The 24849-nt window shown below is 44.8% G+C and overlaps 1 protein-coding gene across 1 annotated transcript; it reads left to right on the forward strand.

The window, feature by feature from the left end:
- The first annotated feature begins 694 nt into the window (after nucleotides 1-694).
- Nucleotides 695-23212, forward strand: LOC145391453 (uncharacterized). The gene is made up of 7 exons (XM_080266066.1): nucleotides 695-752; nucleotides 4695-4816; nucleotides 13233-13348; nucleotides 14447-14619; nucleotides 19920-20113; nucleotides 21637-21747; nucleotides 23033-23212. Exons 1-7 carry the CDS (start codon nucleotides 695-697, stop codon nucleotides 23210-23212), a joined length of 954 nt encoding a protein of 317 aa, XP_080122192.1.
- The last annotated feature ends 1637 nt before the right edge of the window (nucleotides 23213-24849 follow it).

Consider the following 24849-nt stretch of genomic DNA (forward strand, 5'->3'; position numbering starts at 1 on the left):
CCATCACACCTACCACGATCACCACAACTCTCCCTGTTCCCATACCTACCACAACCACCACTACCACCACAACTATCCCTATTACCTCACCTACCACAACCACCATAACTATCCATGTTACCGCACCTACCACAACAACGACTGCCACCAGAATTGTCCTTATTACCACACCTACCACGCCACCATTGCCACCATAACGATCTCTGTTTCTACACCTACCACAACCACGACAACTTTTACTACAACTACCATTACCACCACAACAGTTACAATTACCACAACCACCGTCAAGTCACTTTTACCATTACTACCACAATTACCGCTATGACCACAACCACCATTTCCACCACAAACATCACCATTACCACAACTATTCCCTTTACTGCAACCACCACTTTTATCATCACCTCCGTTATCACAACTATCACTACTGCTATAACTGCCACAACCACCACTACCACCACAACCATTAATTATCACCACAACCTCAACTGCACCCAACCAAAACCATCACTACACCACAAGCATCCCCACAACTACCACTATCGCCACAAATACCACCATCACCGTATAAAACCATATATTTATCTCGAAGTTTGACATACCCTGTAACTAAGTCTTCTACCTCTCCTTGCCTTTCTTCTTGTGTCGATCTATCGTTTTCTTTCTCTCTAACCTCAGTGCGGCCCCAGTCATGTCCAGCAAGAAGCCAGACATCCCCACCATCCCAATCGTCGACCTCGGCCAGTTAGGTGAGTAACTGAACACTGATTCTAAGTTAGGTGTTATGGGTTACTTATCACTTACTGTAATTTACTAAACACTGTTTGGAAGTTAGACGTTGTTTGGGACAGAAGCCCGTAAAAAAATTATGCTATCGGATCCGACCAATGACGGCTTCATCTCTTGATTTTGAAATGTAGTTTTTCTTCACATTTATATAATTATTGCATTCACCCTTGTCATAGCAGCACAGTGTTCAGTATACTATGTGCCAAAGCCATGTTCTGTTATATGGACAGGCTGAAAAGTTGTAAACAATTTTATGAATTTAATTAATATCCTCTCCCTCCGTCATACATGAATCATCAACGTACAATCATAACATCTCATGCTTACCAAATATATTCATTGCTCCTTCGTTTGCATGATACTGACCAACACAAAGTCCTGAAATTGGGGATCTTTGAACCAAAAATTGTTGAACTATAGGATGGGAACCATTGCGTGAGACGAAACTCTGATATAAAAGAAAAAGAATGAAACATTAAGAATGAGTAAAAATGTCTGTGAAGAGAGGTAGATTAAGACATACGTAAATACATATACACATACATACATATAGGCATTAAAATGTCATGTAATAATTATAGACATGTAGAATCACAGTCATTAGTATACAGGGTGTTCAGTAAATATGTAGCAAAAATCAGGGGGGATGTTCCGGAGACGATACTGAATGCAAATTCCTAAATGACCATTTTGCGAAATCTCAATAGTTTGGGAGTTACAGCACTCCACAGATCGGCTCTGGATGTGTTGGAGTCAGGGGACTGTAAATGAGACGCCCATCTTTTACAATGAGATTTAATAACAATATTATACAATATGCTAGACACTGGTACGTCATTGATATTTACAGCAAATGTTCACAACTCCGGCTTCCTTGCTCAGTGCATGCTGCAGCCCGTTGCAGAAGTGGCTCACGGCTTTATATTGGTAGCAACGATTTTCCACATCATCCACATGATCGATTCTGATTTTCACCTATCTACCTGGCTACTTACAGTACATACCTCCCTATCTATCCTATTACATACATACATACATACCCGGAGTAAAAGACGAAAAATAACTTTAAAAAACGAAAAACAATTAAAGCGTTCAAGAAGTCTTAATCAGCAAGTCAAGATACGATCAGTTAAGCCCCGCCGTTCAAATCCGGACGAAGAGAAGGGGAAGAGGTAGATGGGCACAATCCCCGGGGCCCGGCCCGAAGGGGTGGCCCGAGACCTCCAAGATGGTGTTAAGTGGAAAGAAAATATAACATGTATCATGTATTACGTGAATGGAGTGCAATTTGCATATATAATGTACTGCATGAATACATGAAATCATAGGAAACTTTAATGTATTCATTTGTTTCTTTCCATTACACAATAGCATTTCTTATTTTTCTTTACATAATATAGCCTACATGTACTATAATTTCCTTGTAGTTATTATCGCTGTTTTGTAGAGAGTTAGGAGAAGGTGCTATGGCACAGCAGAATTCTTTGGGCAGGACATCAATGTGCCATTACACACTGGTAAGGGAGCACTTTAACCATGAGATAGACATAAAGTACAGTACTCGTATATTCAGCACAATTTTCAGGGGAAGGGGGGCCCACTGTCGATAATCTTGCCAAGGGTCTGGTGATGGCTGTCGGCGGCCCTGCCCTCAAACGATGGTCGGACAATAGCTTTTCTAGATGTGGGATCACTTCTAAGTGGAGCGGCTCTGTGCACCTGTCTCTCACTAACGATCCCCGGACATGAGGTGCTTCGCTTCCATAGTTTTTCGCGACTTCATTCTCATTGTTTAACCATGTGCTTATTAATTACATTCTCAAAAACTTTATCAAGAGAAGATGTGATAGCTATTGGTCTGTAATCAGAGGGATCAGAGGAACTTCATTTCTCTGGAACTGGGTGAATACTTATGACTTTATTTATCTATGGATCAATGTCATCAGTGTAGGTCGCTGCGGTTTTACGAGCCTGATTTTCTAAGTTCATGAAAAGAGGAGCAGAACAAGCGACACTACTTTTGTTGGTGACTGTGCTGTAAAATTAGGTCTTTGGAGTGTAGGAATTAAACTATTGGCCGTCATGTCCCCGCTGCTGTGTGTGTGTGTGTGTGTGTGTGTGTGTGTGTGTGTGTGTGTGTGTGTGTGTGTGTGTGTGTGTGTGTGTGTGTGTGTGTGTGTATGTGTGTGTGTGTGCGTGTTGCGGTCACGTGATCAGTTCATTTACTCCTGTCATTGTGTGTTAATTTAATACCGTAAGCATAATAGGCTCTTTGGCAACTCATCCTTACTAGTCCATTTTTTTAATTTGACACGTTAATATACCCTTATACGTTATCTGTTCAGTCTATGTCGTTACTAAAAAGATATAATAGACATACAAGTGTTAAAGAAGCTGCAATGGGTGAGGTAGTTTTGGGTCAAATAATGTGATGGGTGAGATAGATAGCTTAGAGTTAAATAACTGATAGATAACTAAGAAAGAGGGTGATATAAAAACCTTATTGTACCAGGCTAGGAAGGATTCTTAACACCTCTTCTTAGGCGAATTACTTTGAGAATTAAACCTTTACTGCTTAAGTGGAATTATTGCAATGATTTTAAAGAATATTCTTGCGTCCGAACAGACCTAATTATCTGCAGTCGATGGTGTTCTCTAGGTACAGGTATTTCTCCCATTAGTGTAGTTTACCTATTTGTATCTTTAGAATTTAGTGTAGGTTAGAGATTTGACTGTTAGGTTTATTAGTTATAGTTTTTGTTTTTATTTAATTAGGTATTTTTATGGGTTATATGAAAATGGAAAAAATATACCAGTATATTATAATATATTAAAAAATAAATGAAAAATAATTATAATATACATATGTGTGTGCCTAAACGATCAGGGGCTTCGACCTCAATGGCGAACAGACCACTAGAGGTTTATTGGTGACTGCATTAACACTCAGGCTCTTATGTCTCTCCCAAAAATGTAAAATCGTCTGGGTAAACTGGAATACAATACTGAGCAGTTCCAATGATGACAGGTTTAACAAGGGAATTAAGCTTGTAATATTTTAAAACAAGGTTAGTGGCTCCTTTTCTTTCACAATTTTGTTTCTTATACAGTTTGAGTTTATGTTGTAAGTGACTGAAAACGTGTATTTAGAAACTGAACTAACCTCATCGACCCTCGTTAAAATATATTATGATGAGGTCGAGGTGTTTTACTTGCGGATGTCAGGCTTCATTGTTGCTGCACTGTGCGATCTGTATGCATTATAGTTTGTTTGGTCAGGTTAGACGAGGTTAGTTTAATTTGGAAACACACACACACACACACACACACACACACACACACACACACACACACACACACACACACATTCCGGACCACCTACATTTCACATAAAAGAAAGAAAGAAGATGAAGGATATTACAGAGAGAGAGAGAGAGAGAGAGAGAGAGAGAGAGAGAGAGAGAGAGAGAGAGAGAGAGAGAGAGAGAGAGAGAGAGAGAGAGAGAGAGAGAGAGACTTCCAAAAGATGAGTTAGTACCTAAAGTAGGTACTGACTTCAAATTCTTTGTCCTGTGTTTCGAATAAAGTTTTTACCACATTCTCGGCAGAAACCTTCCTTCAGGAGCAAGGGAGAGTGGGGGGAGGGGGACTGTTCACTGGATAGGATATCCAACTTGCTACTTTAAGGACTTGAGTTAGAATCTCGCATCAGTCAAGCTGCTGGACGTATTTTATTTTCCCTTTGTCCCTGTTTACCCAGATGTACAACTGGGGACCTGGATGTAACTTCGACTGTTGCCGCTAGTGTTGTAGGGGGAAGACGGAGAGTTATGCAAAAAATGATCATCTAGATGAACCCTGCGCAGTCGATACGCAAAAGTCTAATCTTTCTTCTTCTGCAGGCTTGGGTGTTGCTGGGGGCCCGAGCGAGGATGATCTCCAGCGGGTGGCAAAGGAGCTGGGAGCGGCCCTGACCGGTGTGGGCTTTGTGTACCTCAAGAACCACGGCATTCCCAGCCAACAGGTGGGTTGGTGGGTGGCAAAGCTTTCTCCACTCTGACTTATTGGCTGTAACTGTTTTCAACATCATCATCACCATCATCATCCTCTCTTTCAGGAAAGACTTCCAGTTCACCAGTAGGAGGGGCGGCTGTTTCCAGTCCTGCCTTCTCGGGAGTAGGCCTGAGCACTATGTTCTTAAAAATGAGAGCGTCAAGGTGTGGACCGAAATCCAGGTTTTGGCGATAATTTTTGAAGCATGCGGTGGCGGTAGTACACGTGTGATCTTTATATCGTTGCTGACTCCACGTTGTATTTTGGGATGCAGACTGATCACATCAAACAATTACATGTGTTCCATCAGTGACAGTCAAAATCCAGGGACATCGCTCACACCATGGCGCACTTAGTTATTAAGTATTTTGATCCCCAGTTTACAAGGGGTCATCGATTTTCTCCACTGTTGGCTTTGGGTGTCTTCGGAGTGTTGTAGTACCTCTTCTTTCGTGATATATATTGTATTACATCGTTCTTTCGTTTTTATAAAAGTTCCAACATGTCACCTAACAGCTGCTCTCCTCGCTGCTCTCTCTCTAGCAGCCTCTCTGTTCAGTTTCTTATTGGTGACCTAGTCCCCTTCAGTCTGAGGACATTATTTGCAGTTTATTCGTCCTGCTACCGAGTGATTATATTCAGCTTAGGTGATGGTGAAGGAATTAAAGAAGCCTACATGCAGCTCTACTCGTAACAGTTCGAAAAGTTAGTCCCGAGCCGAATAACAATTTTTTTTTTTTTTTTTTTTTTTTTTTTTTTTTTTGAGGCGGCAAGAATGAAATATGAATAACCCTTTTGACCTAAAAAAAATTCATGATCTATTAATATTTTGCATTTCCAAAGAGAGTTTTTTTTTTCTCCTTGGTTTCTTCTTGGTGTTCTTTTTGTCAATGCTTATTGCCATATCCTTACGACTTTATTTCTTTGACTGGCCTAAAACTTACTATGCATGTACAGTCAATCAATCAGTCAGTCAGTCAATTTATCCATGTATTGCCAGACGCCGTAATCCAGTAAGGGACGGCCACAAACAAATCACCTCCACGTCGTCCTGTCCTCTGCCGTTGGGATGCCTTCCCTCCAGTTTACACCCCCCTCTCGCATAGCTCTCACCACTCCATCCATCCATTTCACCTTTGGTCTCCCCTTCCCTCTCCCCCTCCACTTCACTCACGTAGACTTTACCAGTCAGTCTCTCATTCTTCATCCTCTCCACATGGCCAAATCATATATCAGAAGATTCCACATCCATATCACAATGCTCTTTTACTGCCTCATTTGTCTTTAGATAACCAGCCACATAGTTTACCACTATTATTATCGTCATTATCTGAATTCTAATTCCGAGATAAAGTAAAAAAGAAATGACACGTGATAGTTTCTTATACAATTAACATCTAGGCCCACAAAATTCATTTTAAAGGGACATTTCGTTCTACGAATATGGATACCATACTCAAATAAAGACCTTTTAATTAGTTCCAGTTTCGTTAGAAACCCAAGCATCATTCAAATGTGTATTTGTAAGTCGATGAAAAGAGTTGTTGTTGTTGTTGTTGTTTGATATTTACCCACACTTGGTGGGGCACGGGCAAACTAAGAGCCCGTCAGAGAAAAGCCTTAAAAAAAAAAAAAAAAAAAAAAAAAAAAGCAGGATCAATGCCTGAGAAAATTACCGAGGAGGAGGGTAGTCCCGCACAGTGCGCAAAATTCTCTGAAAAGATGCATTGCCAACAACCCTAGCTGCATCAAAGACATCATCCCCAGTACGAGAGAAGCCTCCGCCAGGACCTGCAAGAAGCAGCGCTGTGGCCGGACAGTCTAGTAAGTAATGGGATAAAGGATCGGCGGACCATGCATAGCAATGGGGGCATGGGTCAGGCTCCAAGCCGGCAACCTGGCGGTAGCACAGGAAACCTAAGCGGAGACGCCTAATCCTAACTAGAATAAAGTTGGGTAATCCAGTTGGTATCGGAAGAGGTGAATAAGATGTGGCCGCCGCATACCAGGCAGCCGAGCGTGATCCCTCGGCAATACAGAGTTCATGCTCATCCCTGGTACGCCTGTAGATAGTGGCATACACCTCTGAGAGGACACGGGTGGCACAGGGGCGAAGCGGAAATGTGACAGCAGGGAGGGTGCTAGCCGCACGTGCAGTTGTATCTGCCAGTTCATTCCCCCAAACGCCAACATGTCCAGGGACCCAGTGAAAAATCACTGAGCCACCACGCTGCTGAATGAAAGACGCAACAGTATATATAGCCGTTAGTAGGAAACGGTGAGATGTAAGCGTGAGAGACTCCAGACACTGAAGGGCAGAGAGTGAGTCAGTGTGCAGAACGACTCGCTGATGCTGATGCCGGTAAGCATGACGCAAGGCACCGAGAAGAGCCACCAGCTCCGCCTGGAAGGCTGAGACCCCCGTGGAGATGCGCCAGGATTCAGTGTATGGTCCAAAAGGAAAAGTCAAAGCAAAAGCCGCCTCCGCTGAGCCATCGGAGGAGACTGAGCCGTCCGTATAATAGACTGCCGAAGCTGTTGAGTTGACAGTAGAGATACTACAAAGACTGACCTGCCGAAGAACTGCCGGAATGGAGTGGCGAGGCTTGGGCACTGAGGGATAGACAACAGTGAAAGGGGGGGGCGACCAGGGGGGAGGGGCAAGTAACCTGGACAGTCTACCTCAGGATCACTGCACACCTCCGAAGCCACGCCCAAATCCTGTAGTAGGGCCGTAGTGGCACGAGCCCAGTCACGGCGAGTAAGCGGGTCAGGGGGTCGGCCTGCTAAACGCCGCAGTAAAGCCAAGACCGGCAGGTGTGGATGGCGATGCACAAGCCGGAGTGTTTCAGCTGTTGCACGCAATGCAATTCTATGAGCCAGTGAAGGAAAACCACTCTCCAGACGTAGGTTAACCAACCTTGTCCAGCGTGGCGCATGTAGCATGGTGCGGAGTGCCTCATTTTGAAGGACCTCCAAGGACTGAGAGACATGTGGGGCAAGGCTGGTGAGACATATGGCACTATAGTCCACAAGAGAGCGGATAGCGTGGACAAAAAAGGTGCGTAACACGTTATAGGATGCCCCTAGACTGCGACGAGACAGATAACGCAGAGCAGAAGTTCGGGTGGCAGCCCGCTCCCGCAGGTACCTGACGTGCTTGGCGAAAGTGAGGCCAGCATCAAAATAGACGCCCAGGTAGCGGTGGAGCTTGACCAGCTCAATGCTGCAGCCATCAAGCAAGAGAGGACGGTCTGGAGGGTGGAGACCGAAAGGTAGGCACTTGGTCTTCCCGAGGTTGACCTTCAGCCCGAGTTCATTACACTTGGTGTGTAGCCGAGAAAGAGCAGCGGGTGCCTGGGTGAAACAGTCCCCCCTCGAAAAGACCAGTGCCAAATCGTCAGCATACACCAGCAGAGTCACGCCGGGACCATAATCCACCGTTAATAGCCCTTCAACAAGGACATTGAAAAGCAAGGGGCTGAGAACACTCCCTTGGGGCGTGCTGTTAAGATGGTGGTAAAACGGTGAGAGCTCCCCTTGAAACCTGACCCCTGCCGACCTGTGCAAAAAGAAATCCCCCACCCATGAGAGAAGTCTACCCCCAACTCCCCGGGCCGCAAGGGCTGCCTGGATGGCTAGAGGGCTTGCCAGCTCAAAGGCTTTTTCGAGGTCGAGGAAGACTGCCATCCCCCGTCCACCTCGAAGCTCCCGAGGAAGGAAGCAAGGCAGTGAGAAGCACTCCTGCCAGGATGGTATGCAAAAGTCCTCGGGTGCAATGGTCCCAGACGCCAGGCAAGGCGGGCACGCACAACCCTTTCTGCTGTCTTAGCCACACAGCTAAGGAGCGAGATAGGGCGCATGGCGTCGGGATCGCGAGGCTTTGGAATCGGGTGGATGATAGCTGTCTTCCACGACCTCGGCAAACGGCCCTCAGACCACGAGAGATTGAACAGACCAAGCAGTCTCTCACTACCACAATCTCCAGCATGAGACAAGAGCGAGTAGACGAGCCCATCCAGGCCAGGTGCAGTGTCGGTTCTATGTCGCAGCGCCTTATGAAGCTCCCTGCTGGTGATGGGAGGATCAGCGGGGTCAGGTCTGGCACAAGCAGCCTGTACAGCAGCGACACGAGAAGCCGACAACTGCTCCTGTAGGGCTCGGACGGGTTGCGGAAGATTGTGGGAAGCAGAACGATCCGCGAAATGCTGAGCAAGACGGCTGGCTTCAGCAGCAGGGTCAGGGTGTGACGGTGGTCGAGGTGGACGTGGATCAGAGATGGACCGGATCCTCCTCCACATCTCACGGAGAGTGGAGTGAGAATCCAAGGTTCGACACCATCTAATCCACGCCTCCTCCTTAAGGCGACGCTTCTCCAACGTCACATGGCGTGTGACAGCAGCCAAGCACCGACGGTGAGGGGATGTACGGCGCCGCCGGTACTGCCTGCGTGCTGCATTGAGCCTGTGATTCAGCTCCCTGACCCTGTCGCAGTAAATCCAGCCGTCCCGATAGCACCGCGTGGATCGTCGCTGCAGAGGAATAGTGAGAGAGGCAGCATGGGAAAAAGCACGGGCTACCTGATCTGCTCGACTCTCGAGGTCCGGGGCAGGAGGAGATGCCTCAAAGGCCGCAGCTAACACACGGCCAAAAGCCGGCCAGTCAGCCCTGCGGAGATCCCACCTCGGTGGAGGGAGAGGGGGAGGTGGGAGTGGAGGCATTGGTAGTGTAATTTCAACTGCGAAATGATCACTAGTGAGGTGGGGGTGAAGTGACCATGTCGCAGATCCAGCCAGAGGGGACGACACAAAGGATAGGTCGAGACGGCCCCCAGCCACATGAGTAGCGACCTTTGTATCATTTAAGAGAGATACACCATCCATCTCCTCCAGTACCAAAGAGATGTGCCGCCCTGCATCATTGGACGGGAGAGGCGATGAAAGCAAGGCGTGGTGGGCGTTAAAGTCGCCCCCGACATACACAGTGCCCCTGGCAGCCTGGGAGAACAAATCTCCCATCTCCAGGGAGCCCCTGTGACTTCGGTACACGTTGTATACCGTCAGGGACGACGTAGCCAGGTGGAGAACCACGCCCAGAACCTCCACATCAGGTCCACAGAAAGGAGGAGGTTCACAGTCTGTGCACTCAATGTGGTCCTGAACCAGAACGGCACATCCCCGTGTGACGCCACGAACGTACGGGAGGAGATGGGTGGTGTAACCCGTGAGACGAAATGTGGAACTGTCTGGGAGCAGGGTCTCCTGCAGTAATATGATATGGGGGCGGTCCCTCGCAGCCGCCTCCTGCAAGAGCGGGAGCTTGCTCCGTGCTCCTAGGCAGTTCCACTGAAGGAGTCGAAGGGGGGAGCCGTCCCGCCGTCCGGAGACAGACAGAGACGGACGTCCTCCAGCAACGGAGGTGAGGCCATGGCTGTCGAGGGTGCCACGACGTGCATTGGTTGTTGCTCTGGAAGGGGGCGAGGCCGACTCTGCTGAGGGGTGGAAGACAGAGCAGCGGCCTTCCTGGGCTTGGCTCGCTTGAAAGAGCGAGCCGGCTTGCGGGGGGGAGTCCGTGGTCCCCCTGTTGAGCGAGCCGGACGTCGAGGGGCAGGATGGGTGTCGGGACCATGCTGCTTCCTGGCAATTGCGCGATCGATGATGCGATCGGCTGCGGAGGCGATTGAGGCCGCCTTGAGGGTGATCCCCAGTTTGAGGGACACTGCTTGGGCAACGGCCACTGCAATTTGGGAACCCAGGTCCCGCAGATCCTCCGCCGTGAACGCAAGGACTGGTGGAGCAGCAGCAGTAGGTGGGCTGGGTGTGGAGCCAGGTACTGGTGGCGGAAGCGTCAGGGGCTGACTTGGCGCTACCGTGGGAAGTGGTGGCGAGACAGGCGGCTGTTGGCGGTGAACCTCTGCTGTGGTCTGGACTACAGTAAGAGCCGAGGGCAATGGAGGGAACTCCTGGTCGCTGAGAGGTGGTGGACGGTGACTGGGAGGGCGGCGCTGTTGTCCCCAGAGGAAGGTGCCAGGGGGAGCTGGAGTGGCGCTGGTGGCCTGATTGTCCTTCACAAAAGCAACCTGCCTCTCTCGACCCTGGTTCACTCTTTGAACCCTCGCGGGGCAGCTGCGGTGCCAGGCGTGGTGTCGTCCTGAGCAATTGGGGCACTTGGCCGCAATTGGTTGCTTTGCCTTGAACCGCTGCAGGCACTCGTCCGTATCGTGGGCGCCACTGCACATGCCGCAGATGACGGGGCGGTTGCAGTTGGCACGGTGGTGCCCGTAGCGTTGGCACCGGTAACAGCGCAGCGGTTCTGGCGTGAAGGGGCGGAGATGGAAAACTCCCCAATTGCCCAGGTCGAGGGATGGCACGAGAGGCCCTCGCAGAGTCACACAGACCTGCAGCGTTTCCTCCCTGGTGCGCTGGTTTTGACAGCGTTCTGCTGCCTCTACTAGCGCATGCCTCAGAAGGATGTCCACCGGCATGCGCCGAGGATAGCCCATGACCGTCGCCCTTGTAGTCTGGGCGCCCTGCGTGAGCTCCACGAGCTTGACAAATGGGGCCTCCTCCTCCGCCACTGCCTTCAGGCGCAGATAAGACTCCTCCTCGGTAGGGATCAGCACGCAGCTGTCGTCGCGGCCGTAACGATTCATAGCCACTAGGCCCGGCAGGTGTTGCTCTAAGGCGGCTACTGCATCGTAGCTCGTGCTGAACCCCGCCTGGAGGGGAACGCGGAAGGCTGGAAAGGACGAGCGAGGAGGTGGAGGAGGCACGACTGACACTGAGGGGCGACGAGTAGAGGAAGGCTGCCGTGGCGCCAAAGTCCTTGATGCTGGAGGAGCGGTGTTTCCCTGCGGCGCTCGCCGTGGTTTGCGCGCCACAGTTATAAAGCCGTCAGCGTCCTCGGTAGTAGTAGCAGGGGCAGCTCCAGAGGGAGAATGGTCGGCACCGGGTGCCTGTGCAGCACGGGCTCCACTGTGTGGAGATGGCATGGCAGTGGTAAGGGCCTGGCGGCGTGGGCAGGCAGCAGTAGGGGCGTTAGCAGAGGGCGCGTTGGTAGGGACGGGAAGCGGAGCCGAAGCAGCTTCCTCCATAGCCTCATGGACACGTGCAACCTTAGCTGCACGTGCCAAAGTGGGAAGGGGGGAGGCTGAGGCGACAGCCCTCGCGCGGGGAGCCTGCCCTTTAGGGCGACAAGAAGTGGAGGCGGAGACGTCACCAGACGTTGACGAGTGAGAGCTCGCATCTGAGAGACGCCGCTCTCGCTTCGCGCCTGGTGTAGCAGCAGGGCGAGTCGTCCTCTGCTGGGACTGGGATGGGCGCGGTGGCCCCGTAGGCCTAGGGATCTGGGTGCGTCTCATGTCCCTGAGGGACAGTCACACAGACACGCAAAGACGCCACTCACACAGACACCCAAACAGATACACCAACACTCACTCTGAAAAAAAAAAAAAAAAAAAAAAAAAAAAAAAAAAAAGAAAAGCCGGCAGTTCCCTACAGTGACGGGCTACCTATGCTCCCCGCCCTCTAAAGGGCGACGTGGGAGGCCCCGCCACTGCCCCTTACGGGTCTTCCCTAATCTATCAGAGACGCTCTCTGCGCTTCCTATAACCAGGCCCTAATGGCCCCCCCTCATGGAACTGCCCTAACGACAGCCCTCCAGGGTTCGGCTTCGTACCACGCAGAGAGACTCTAACGGCAGCCGGAAAAAAAAAAAAAAAAAAAAAAAAAAAAAAACACCCACACACTCGCAAACACACTCACAAAACACCCACACACTCACACACACAAGCTCGCAAGGCTATCTGTCAGAGACAGAGTCCACCCAGAAACAGAGAAAAAAAGAGAAAAATCGCCTAAGTAAATTAGGCTAAGTCCTGCAATGGTTAAAAACAGGAAAAACTCCCGAAAAATGCTTCTCAGTAACTGAGGCAGAGTCCAATACTCGAGAGAGACTGGCAAGAGGTCCGCTCACCACGAGAGCTAAGCAGGGAGTGGAAAAAGAGTTGTTTTCCTAGCAAACCATTTAGTATTATCAGCCACTAATTATAACTCAGGACCTATGTTCTGTGTTCTGTTTTCTGTGTTCTAATTGTGTTCCATCTGTGTTCTGTGTTCTAACCGTGTAGAGTGTTCCAACCATGATCTATGTTCTATGCTGTAACTGAGTTCTAGTTCTAATTTTTTTAACTGTAAATCTCTGTTCTATGTTCTTACTGTCATGCATGTTATAATTGTGTTCTACGTTCTGTGTTCTAGCTATTCTATACTCTGTGTTCTATGGCCTGAGTTCTATGTTCTATCTTCTATGTTCTAAGTGTGGTTTAACCGTGATATATGTTCTGTGTTCTATGATCCGTGTTCTAACGATGACGTCTGCCTTGACAGGTAGAGGCGGTGTTATCGAGTGCCAGCAAGTTCTTCAGCCTCGGGAAGGAGACGAAGCTGAAGTATGAGAAGGGACCGTCACAGAGGCATGGATATATAGCTGTGGATAGGGAGAAGTACGTCTGAGAGAGAGAGAGAGAGAGAGAGAGAGAGAGAGAGAGAGAGAGAGAGAGAGAGAGAGAGTTGATCTAGTCTAACCATTTCTACTCTCCTACTTATTTTCTCATTTTATTCTTGCTATCTTCAGACGATTTTATTCAGCTTTCGAGACTTTTTTTTTTTCCTTTTCCAAACTGGGGCTTGGTAGATCTAGCCCTCACAAACCCCATTAGTACTAGATTTTTTTTTCCTCTTGAGTAAAGCTTCATGGTGACAACAAGAATAGGTCAAAATGGGGAGGTGACACCAATCCAAGGCGTTAATCTTGCCAACAATCCTGCTGGCTATACACGGTGTTTGGTGTCTTGTAATGAAGGAGTTAAAAAAAAAAAAAAAATGATATCCCATTTCATTACCAAGCCGCCTTCTGATTTCATTCTCGTTACTGACAGACGATTTTGATCTGTTTGGGGGACGCCTTTTGTGGTGTGAGGATCAGAAATTGTCTCCACTATACCATTTTTATTCTAATTTGGCGTACAACTGCCATATGTCCATCTTGAATGCTTAGTTGTAACAATAGTTTACATTAGAATATGATGGTAGTCACAAAAATGTGTCCAGGAAAGGAGCAGGACCATAGCATTGTCTTATTCTGCTACTGAGCTGCGGGACATAGGTTGCAAGAAGGCTAAAATCTCCGCAGTGTTAAAGTGAATGAACTATAGCAGAGCCGCATGCCCTTGTCTGGCCTTTGCAGGGCAGCTGTTGTGGTTTGTTTAGCATAGTAATAGTGTTGGAGAGGGACGCCTTCACGTGATAGCACAGATATGACCAGCTGGTAACGCTGTTCAGTTATGCAAACGTCCCTTAGTTCCCTTCCTGTCTTGCTAAAAGGAGGATGGAGTATTGCGGGGGGAGGGAAACTTCAGCCTGCAGTCTATTGAGTTCACACTCAGATGAGCGTGGAGTTGCAATTACTACGAAGAAACACACACACACACACACACACACACACACACACACACACACACACACACACACAGTTGCTCTCACCACGTCAGGTGTGAACCAGAGGACGCCATAAGTTGATTCGTTCCTTTCCTCCCCGGCAGGCTGGACGCCTCGGCCAAGTTCCTGGAGCTGCGTGAGGCATTTAACGTGAAGGACATGAGCTACCCGTTGCCTGACGAGGAGGTGCCGGAGATGAGGATGGCATTGGAGACCTTCCGCGCCTCCTGCTGGGCCCTGGTATCCAACCTCCTCACCGCCATAGCCATCGCTATTGGTAAGACTGGAGGTCGCAGGAAAATCTCGTATGAGGTTAGGTGACTCCCCAGCATCTTCTTCTCATCATATTAAAAAGCTCTAAACACTTCTTCCATACCAGCCTATTATTTCTTCCTTAACATTTATTTTTATTACGTAATGCTTTATCTTACCATTTTATTATGAAAAGTCTCCTTGACATGAGGAAAAAAACATAAAGTAGGAGTACTGTCAAGAGAAAGTCCATTAAATAGCTCGTACATCCTTTCATCCATTGATCCAGCCTTAGAAATCCTCTGCTTCACTTCACCGACTCAGACGCATTTGAGACTTCTGGTCGCATGCTTACATAAAAAAGAGTGTCATTCTAGACCTGTGCGATCGACACGCTCCACGAGTGTATTCTGCAGTTTGATCGTATGCTTAGTCACACTTGAGGCGCCCGTTACTAGAAGGGCGTAACCACCAAATCCGTTTTGCCGAGTTAAGGTTCAGCAGATAAAGTATCTATATTAATGATGTATTAGATCAGTTGAATCGACTAGTGGAGTGTTTTTCAATTACATGAATCTTACACCAAAATATTGTTTTTGTAATATTTTATAGGCAATTATTCAACAAACCTACCTACCAAACCCTCATGAAAATGTTACTGACACGTAGAACTGTGTGTCCTTAAACATCATTAGTAAGAATATAAAAACCTTTAAAAATCTGCTCGTGCTTTGAGTTATTTATATATTTTAATGAATTTTATAAGTCTGAATTTTACCAATGGTTTTGATGTAGAACTGGAAAGTGAAATCCATAATCAGATGAAGGTCTGGATATGAATGAAGATATTTAAAATGTGGACAACTACTAATCCCTCAAGGTCAGTAATGCTTGAGTAGAGTGATGGAGAGTGAGGTGGGGAGTTAATACATGAGGAAGTTTTTGTCCAAGTCAGATTTTCTCTCCCCCAGCCAACATCCCTCCTTCTCTCCTCTTCTCTCTGACTGCTGTAGACATCCTCAAAGAAGCCCTGGAATTGATATGACGCGTATTTACAGAGATCCCTCAAATCTTTAAGCTTCACTTGTGTAAGCCTGACTCAACTGGGGCACTCGTATTAGGTAAAGAGAAGACCAAGGGGATATACTCCTCCTCCTGGTCCTCCTGCAACCAAATGGGCACTGGATCATATAGAGTCAGGCCATAACCTAGCTACACCTTGATGTCCATCTTATAATCGCTGACAATGATAAACATTTTGGTATTCTTGAACCCACTGCCACCAAAGCCAGCCTTGGTCACGACACACTGGGGCCACGTGACTCCCGACCTTATTTCCGCCCATAAGAAGGTTGCTTTATCTTTGGAAAAGGGTACCACATGGTGAAGAGAGGGTGAAGGAAGGGTTTGCTGTGAAGAACAGAAAATGGCCGATGTGGTGGTTAAGCCCTTCTTGTACCAGGCGCCTGAATTGTGGCATAGAAAAGATTAGTAAATGTGATGGTGTGAAAAGAGTGGTTTTGTATTATTTCATTATACGAGTATTACCTGTATCTGAGAACGATTTTGAAGAACCTTCATCTGCTTCACATTTTTCGCAGTAATTTTGGCATTCAGATATAGCTGATATGTAGCACACCACAAATGTGGAATCCACAGTTTGTTCAAGCATACCAGACTGTGTCGCTGTCGCATGCGACTAATGTACTCCACATTTTGTTTCAGCATACGACCATGAGTCCTTCTGTTGACTGGTAATATTATTTGTCTTGAATATACGTTCCCTGTTCCATTTCTTAATACGCATAATAAAAAGCCATGTTAATAATTCGAGGATTCGTAATTGTCTGGGTTATGGAAGTGGTCTGTTGTGAAGAACACTGAATTTGCAGAAGAAAAACGACTCAGTAGAGATGTTGCCTGATTTATAGCCTAGAAGGCTTTTGATGAACCCTCAGCAGGAGAAGATAATTTAAAAAAAAGTTAGGGGAATGGAACATAAAAGTAAACTAGAAGCAGCAGCAGAACCAGAAGAAAAAGAAAAGTAACAGTCAGTTTTTTTTTTTTTTTGTCTGCTTCGAGGTGTAGGGGTCAGAGGCTGTATATTTGGTTAGATGACCAGCCTGCTATCCTTGGTGGCATCTGCATATGAATGAATGTGATTATGAGTGACAGATAAGAGATCATTAATTTGAATTAGGAATAGGGTTGGAGCCAGAACTGATCCTTGTGGCACACCGGCGTTAATCGAGTGGAAATCGGAATCATCGACTTTTACTCTTATCTTTCTGTCACTGATGTATGAGGAAATTAGAGGAACAAAAAATAATAGTCCCTAACAAGAGAGTCTGGATAGCAAGGAACGGTGCCACACTTTGTCAAAAGCTTTAAAAATACCAAGAATACTGCATGAGTTTCTAAATGTTGGTAAATTGACTGATGGATGGTGTGAGTCAAGAGACTGAGAATATCAGCCCTGGGTCATTCGCATCAAAAACCATAATATATGTCACTAATTAAGTTGTTGGATTCAAGATGTTAAACAATGTGCATATCAAATACAGTCTCAAATACTTTACCAAGAAAAGATGTGATAGCTATTGGTCTGTAATCAGAGGGGGTCAGAGGAACTTCCATTCTTCGGAACTGGGAAGATATTGCTTCTTTCCAAGAGTTAGGGAATGAAGAAGTACATATGCATAGTATGAACAATTTAGCTAGAACAGAAGCTGATTCTGGGGAACACTTTTTCAAAACAATTGGAAAAATTCCATCTGGACCTGGAGCTTTGTTGGTTGGTAAATTATCTAGCATGGATAAAAAGTATCGAGTCTGTATCTTAAGTGGAGCAATTTCGAAAAAGTCAAGTTCTAGTAAAGGCACGTTCTGACTGACTTCCTCTAAGGTAGAATTTCTGGCAAATGTACTGGCAAGGATGTTCGCTGTACCACGAGGGTCATTAATAGCCTTACCACCTGAAGATTTGAGTAGAGGAATGGGTGATGACTTGTTAAAGTTATTATTGAAAGAACTGAGAGTTGACCAGAATATTCCATTGTTATTAGAATTATTTAATTGTTTGGATGCTTGGTTGTGAAGAAAGTTTGATTTAGTGAGGGTTATTATTGCTTTTGCATGGTTTCTAGCAATTTTAAATTGACTGAGCGATTCAGATGTTTTTTATTTTACGTAAAAGTCATATGTTAAGGATTTTTGGGTCGTTGCTCTAGCACAATTGCTATCAAACCATTTTGGGGAGTCAAATCATTTAGTGAATTGTTCACTGGGTATGAACAATTCATTATCGGCTTGTATTAATTCATTAATGTAGGACTGGGTAGAATTGATGTCATAATGATAATAATAATAATAATAATAGCAATAATAATCATCATCATAATAATAATAATAGTAATAATAATAATAATAATAATAATAATAATAATAATAATAATAATAATAATAGTAATAATAACAACAACAACAATAATGTTAATAATAACTAGAGCAGCACTCAGAGGGCGCATACCTCCGGCAATGTCGGATCCGGATCTGCCCCTAAATTTAATCGATCCTTTCTTAGCCCACAGTCCACCCTTCCACAAAATTTCATTGAAATTCATTGATAACTTTTGGAGATACTGTGCGATAGGATCCGGATCCGGATCCTCCTTTAAATATAAAGAATTCTTTCTTGGCGTATGACCCACCCTTCTACAGAATTTCATTGAAATTCATTTGATAACTTTTGGAGATACTATTCTGTACGATCCGGATCCGGATCCAGATCTGCCCCAAAATTTAGTAAATTCTTTTTTGGCTCATGTCATGGCCCACCCTTCCACAATATTTCACTGAAATTCATTGAGAATTTTTGGAGATATTTTGTGAACAAACAAAAGAATGATTCCGGATCACAACCAAAATCTAATCGACTGTCCATTGAGCCATACTCTACCCCTCCAAAAAATTTAATGGAAATCCGTTCATAACTTTTTTAGTAATCCTGATAAAAGACAGACATACATACAGACAGACAGACATACAGACAGACAGACAGACAAACAAGCAAACCAACGTGGGGTAAAATATATACCCCTCGTAGGAAGTCATTAATAAAATAATAATGATGATGATAGTGGTCGATTTTTTTTTTGTTTCCTCAGAGCGCCAGTTCTTCGAGGGAATTCATTAGGACTAAAAACTTCGAAATAACATTACCACCAGTAACTCAATAGTAGTACTACAGCAGACCCGAGATTCATTCCTCGTGAAAGGAGGAGTGTTAACATTAAGTGGAACATTATTCAGAAATAACAATCTAATATACTGTCAGAGGAGACTGCCTTTCCAAGTTTTGGCGAATACATAGCGAACTGGAAAGCACCCAGAGAGTGCATACCTTCGCCAACATCAATAAGCTTTAAAATTTATTGTGATAAGTCTTTTTTCCTACCAGACCTATACTTCTTTGGTGTCACAGCGTCAGTCAGTTAATTCTTTAATTCTGCGATGATCCTTTGCCCCGTTACAGGATCTGAGGAAGCGCAGACCTACGTCGACGCTAAATAATAATAATAATAATGATAATAATAATAATTTGTTCCTACGCACGGATCCGGATCCATCTCAAAATCTAATATTGTAATCTCTTCCATGACCCACTGTCCACCTATCCACCAAACTTCACTTAAATCCGATAACAACTTTTTGAATTCTCTTGTCCACAACCAGACCAACAGACAGACAGATAGACACGGATGAGTACATAACCTCCTCTAATGAACTGGCGGAGGTAAGGATTAGGCCATCCAAAAAACTCATTTGTTCTCTTAAAATTACCTGTATTTCGCTAGTTATTAAAATTCTTCAGGTCACTCAGGGAACATATTAGATTTCCCGCAAAAACATTTCCCGTAATATGTCACCACATTTTAGTCCAAAACCTATGAAATTCTTGCTTAATATTCTGAAAAACTTTGTTGATTTCTCATCTTTAGGATTCAAAAGTCATTGCAGCTTTCTCGTTATGTATAATTATGGGGTCGATCAGCATTTATGTCAAAAACTTTACCTAGGTCCGATTAAGAGTCGTATTCCAAGATGCATCTTACTCTTCGTGGCTCCTTCTTCTTAGCTATTTGTTATGCCCTTTACGCCTTGATGTTCTATGTTATTCATCCATATTTAGTACGGACATGCTGTGCATCAGTAACATACTAAAGAATACTTAGATGTAATATGCAGAATAAATCTCTGAGGAAGAGGTGCTACGAAGCCTCCTATGCCATCTAAAACACAGCCCCAGTCATACTACATTCTCAGACCTGGAACGATACTTCTTCACCTCAACCCAGGAGGAGCTCTTCAAGAGCGGTGGTGAATCGCTTGCGCTGCTGCGGATGGCCTATTACCCCACTGTGCCCGCCACCGTCCCGCCCAACACCATCCGATGTGGTGCTCACACCGACTACGGCACCATCACACTGCTCTTTCAGGACGATATGGGAGGACTCCAGGTCAGCTTAGATTAGGTTAGCTGAGATGAGGTCATGGGAGGTCAGGATAAGAGTATTTTAACTTAGGATAAGTAGCGTTAAGTGAGATTAAGATGGACTGCAACACCTAGGAAGACTCCATGTTTGCTTGGGTTAGGTTAGATGAGGTGAGGTCCTGATAGATTAGGATATATTAGCTTAGGATTGTGGATTAGGTAAGATTAGGATCATTTGCAACGCTTAGGAAGACTCCATGTATGACTGGATTAGGTTAGATGAGATGAGTTCATGGGAGGTTAGGATAAATTAAATTAGGCGAGGATAAATCATAGTAAGATGGATTATGTCACCACCACAAGGACGACATAGGAAGACGCCAGGTTTGTTTGGGTTTGGTCAGATGATGTCATGTTATGCTCTGTTAAGTTTGGTTTGATTTAGTGGGATTAAATAAGGTTGAATTGGATAAAATCATTGCAGATGCTGTTAGATTAGCTTCGGTTAGGTAAAGTTTTAGTAGATGAAGTTAGGTTGTTTTAATGTAGCTTAGTTTAGGTTACATGAGACATACTATTTTAAGCTTTATATTAATGAAAAATATTTCAAGGTCGGTTAGGTTATCTTTGACATGATTTACAAATGATTTTGTTAGTCGGTTCAGGGAGAATTAACGTCGGTTAAGTCGGATTAGATTATGAATAATTTCGGGTGGAAATTGTTTAGTTGCACTGAATAAGTCAAGTTCGGTTTTGTTAGGTCAGATCTGACGACGTTATTGACTATTTAATGTGGAATTTCTAGTTCCCACTGCATAGGTAGGTTAGGAGGGTAAGGAAGGAAGGGGAGGGTGGAAGGTTGAAGGGCATGGAGGAAGAGAATGAAGAGAAAAAAGAAACGTGGGAGAAATGGGAAAGAAAAAGAAAAGAGAGGGAAAAAAAGAATGAACTAGTAGGAGACTCAGAGCTACGTAAAGCAAGATCAGGAATGAGCTGTTGTCAGAGAGGGGACATGGAAGTCACATATCACCAAAAATACAAACTACAGTTCTATTTATTTTTTTCCTTTATTTAAGCATAATTATCTCTGGTCCATTTACAAATTACAGTAGATAAATATAATGAAAGAAAAGCATTCGGGACCCGAATGCTAATCGCCTTCCTGATTATGCTGTTGGCCAAGTCCAAGATTTTGGCTATATCTTTATGCCCTGAAAGATACATGTTGATAGCTCAAGCCGTTCATGAGATATAAGGGTGCTAAAGGAGGGCGTTAAAAACAAGCTGATCTTTGGCAGCCATTTTGCTGACCTTGACATTGACCCAGAGTGCCCATTTTCGGACTCGCCCAAGATTTTGGCCATATCTTGATACCCTGAAGGTTTCATGTTGATAGGTCAAGCCGTTCATGATATATAATGTGAACACACACACACACACACACACACACACACACACACACACACACACACACACAGAGGCGGGCAAAAACATTATCGCTCCACCTTGTAAAGGTGGGCGATAATTTTAGATGGATAATGTATTTAGGTGCGTGACGTGGAAGGGCGATGGGTGGACGCCACACCCATCCCGGGGACCATCGTACTCAACGCTGGGGACCTTCTTCAGTTCTGGACAAGTGGAAAATATGTAGCCACGGTAAGCTGGAAGTTTTAATAGTTTTTCTGTTGTTATTATGAAATGATGGTTTTGAATAACCCCCTCCCCACCTCTCTCTCTCTCTCTCTCTCTCTCTCTCTCTCTCTCTCTCTCTCTCTCTCTCTCTCTCTCTCTCTCTCTCTCTCTCTCTTTCTTTATTCCAGCGAACGCCAGACGATTGTATTCAACTAAGAGTCAGTCATAGGAACCCGAGTGGAACAAAGTTATCTGGTTCCGAGACACACTGATTTATATATTTTTATATTTGCCTCACTTCTGGGCAGTCGGGAAACACGATCAACGGTGCAGGGTTCTGTTAATCTCTTCATGTATACATTATATTTATGTTAGTTAGCTCGAAGATAAATTGACTGGGTTATTGTATTCCCTACTGCATTTTACAGGTGCCACGTTAGACATGATTCTGGAGGACTGGCTTACCTTGGGCATTATTTATTTCATTCCTTTATTTATTTATTTACTCACCACCAGAAAAAATAAATAAATATGGCGACAAAAGGTCGACTATAATTTCACTACATCTACTTCACAACTAAGGTATGTTCGTCACTCCTTCTGTGACGCATTATCGAAAAAGGAATCATCTTTGTGCAGAGAAACCATACGAAGTCTCTCTCAGCTTAGGAATATTAGGCAGCTGAGGACATGAGTAGAAGTGGTCGAATATTAAGGGAACTTACTTTACTAATTGCACATGCTTATTAATCGTCGCTGTCTTGTATATCATCATCATTATCATCATCATCACCATCATGACCCTGTTGCATATATTCGTCATCCGTCACACACGCTGGATTCTTTCTCACACTCACTCCACACACTTTTTCCTTCCTTCATTCACCCACTTTCTTTACTTTTTCTATCAAACATTTTTTTTTTACATACGGTACTCGATCCATTCTCACACATTCCTCTCTCACACGCTCACTTTTCCTGCTTTCTCTCAACCCCACCCCCTTTATTTTCAATCATTTTAAAATTTCTCATACATCCACATTTTCCACACATGTTTTCACACACACACACACACATACACTATTTCTCGCTCTCACATATATCACAAACTCTCTCCTCACACTCACTCTACATTCGCTGTGCGTCTCACACTCACATTCTCACACCATTTTTCACACACTTTATCGCACACTCTCACTCTCATTTTTCACACTTTATTCTATACACACACACACACACACACACACACACACACTAATAATAATAATAATAATAATAATAATAATAATAATGACTATGATGTTCCCAGGAACACCGCGTGATAATCCCGGAGGAGGAGGTGAGGCGTCAGTCCCCCCGCCAGTCGATTGCTTTCTTCGTGGTCCCGAACGCAGAGACCCTGGTTCGCCCCCTTGACGGCTCCAACACCTACCAGCCCATCACAGCCAAGCAGCACCTCCTTAATAGAATCAGGATGACTTACACCTAAAGAGAGAGAGAGAGAGAGAGAGAGGGAGGGAGGGAGGTATTTAAAAATGTGCTACTATGGACATTTCCTTACCTAGAGAGAAGAAAAAAGAATAATTGATAATAATAATAATCCATCCATCATCCAATCCTTCATTGCCCCATGAGGAGCGTAGGAGCCCAGGGCTATGCAAGTTGGTCTTGATATTTAAGATACGAGTGACCAGCCTCACTCATCCCTGAATGGCATTACATGAGCAATAAACCCCAACCACCCCTTGGATATAAACTTTCACCGGCTCAATCCGATTGGAGCGCCGTAATTAACCACTAAGCCACCTGGCGCCAAAATTTGGTTATATGGTTGCCACCCAGCGTAGTAAATGGTTTCCTGGTGTACAGGAAACCATTTGGCTTGTAATTCAGTGTAGAGTCACCCACAGGTAGAAGTAAGAGGAGAGAATGAAGGAAAGGAAGACAGAAGAGGGAGTGTAAAGTCACCCGTAGGCAGAAGGACGAGGAAAGACTGAGGGCAAGAAAGACAGAATAGGATGGAAGGAAAGAAGGATGAAGGAGAGGAAAGGGCAGACACCCGATACCAACACTACATCGAGTGAGTGGATGGCGAGCGCCCCTACCTACCACTAAATAATAATAATAATAATAATAATAATAATAATAATATTAAGAGAGAAAGAGAGAGAGAGAGAGAGAGTAGTACTGTGGACTTACACTTACCTACAGACAAAATAATAATAATAATGATAATAATAAAGACGAATAATAATAATGATAATGATAATATAATGATAATACTGTATTGGTATTATTTACTAGTTTAACTATTATACAGGACATCAGTTAACTTCTAATTAACATTCAGTCTGAATAGTTTTCAGTGTATTTCTATATAATCCATTCACTCCTATTGATATATATATTGTTTTATTTTTGAGTGTGTTTGGGATGTGTCTGAGGTACGCATCAGGTGTGTCTGAGGTACGCATCAGGTGTGTCTGAGGTAAGCATCGGGTGTGTCTGAGGTATGCATCGGGTGTGTCTGAGGTATGCATCGGGTGTGTCTAAGGTACGCATCAGGTGTGTCTGAGGTATGCATCGGGTGTGTCTGAGGTATGCATCGGGTGTGTCTGTGGTTAGCATCAGGTGTGTCTGAGGTACGCATCAGGTGTGTCTCAGGGATATGTCCAGATACAAAGGGCATTTTCTGGGGTGTGTTTTTTATGGTAGATAAGTTTGGGGTGTGTGTGACCATCAAAGTTGTTCTTTATCTTGCTTATTATATTCTTTATATCACCAGGTCGTTTTATTTAACATTAGAGGTATTTTTTCGAACTGCAGGTGTTAGATACAACTTTCGTTTACTCCTTTACTCACAGTCCTTCCCTAAGTTGGATGAAATTGTCAGGAAGTAACAAGAATAAACAAAAAAAAATATTCAGTGGGTCAATTTCTTTATGCAACCAATTATTTTTACGTGGAAAAGCAATAAATAAATAAATAAATAAAAGAGCGGAAATCGTCCCCCCAGATGACATGGCAGGAAGGCCTTCTCTGATGGGGTGGTTTGGTGCAAGTTTTAGGAAATTCTTAGAACACTTCCCACACCTCACTTTCCGAACCATACCTGGTAAGGAGGGA

Source organism: Coenobita brevimanus, chromosome 18, assembly GCF_032717465.1.
Source record: "Coenobita brevimanus isolate Jiangsu-jjx chromosome 18, ASM3271746v2, whole genome shotgun sequence".
Classification (NCBI taxonomy): domain Eukaryota; kingdom Metazoa; phylum Arthropoda; class Malacostraca; order Decapoda; family Coenobitidae; genus Coenobita; species Coenobita brevimanus.

What these genes read in the sequence shown, in the direction of transcription:
- LOC145391453 (XM_080266066.1), top strand. Translation starts at nt 695, where the DNA reads ATGTCCAGCAAGAAGCCAGACATCCCCACCATCCCAATCGTCGACCTC. An exon ending in CGTCGACCTCGGCCAGTTAG is followed by an intron (nt 753 to 4,694) that starts GTGAGTAACTGA and finishes CTTCTTCTGCAG; the next exon opens with GCTTGGGTGTTGCTGGGGGC. An exon ending in ATAGCTGTGGATAGGGAGAA is followed by an intron (nt 13,349 to 14,446) that starts GTACGTCTGAGA and finishes CCTCCCCGGCAG; the next exon opens with GCTGGACGCCTCGGCCAAGT.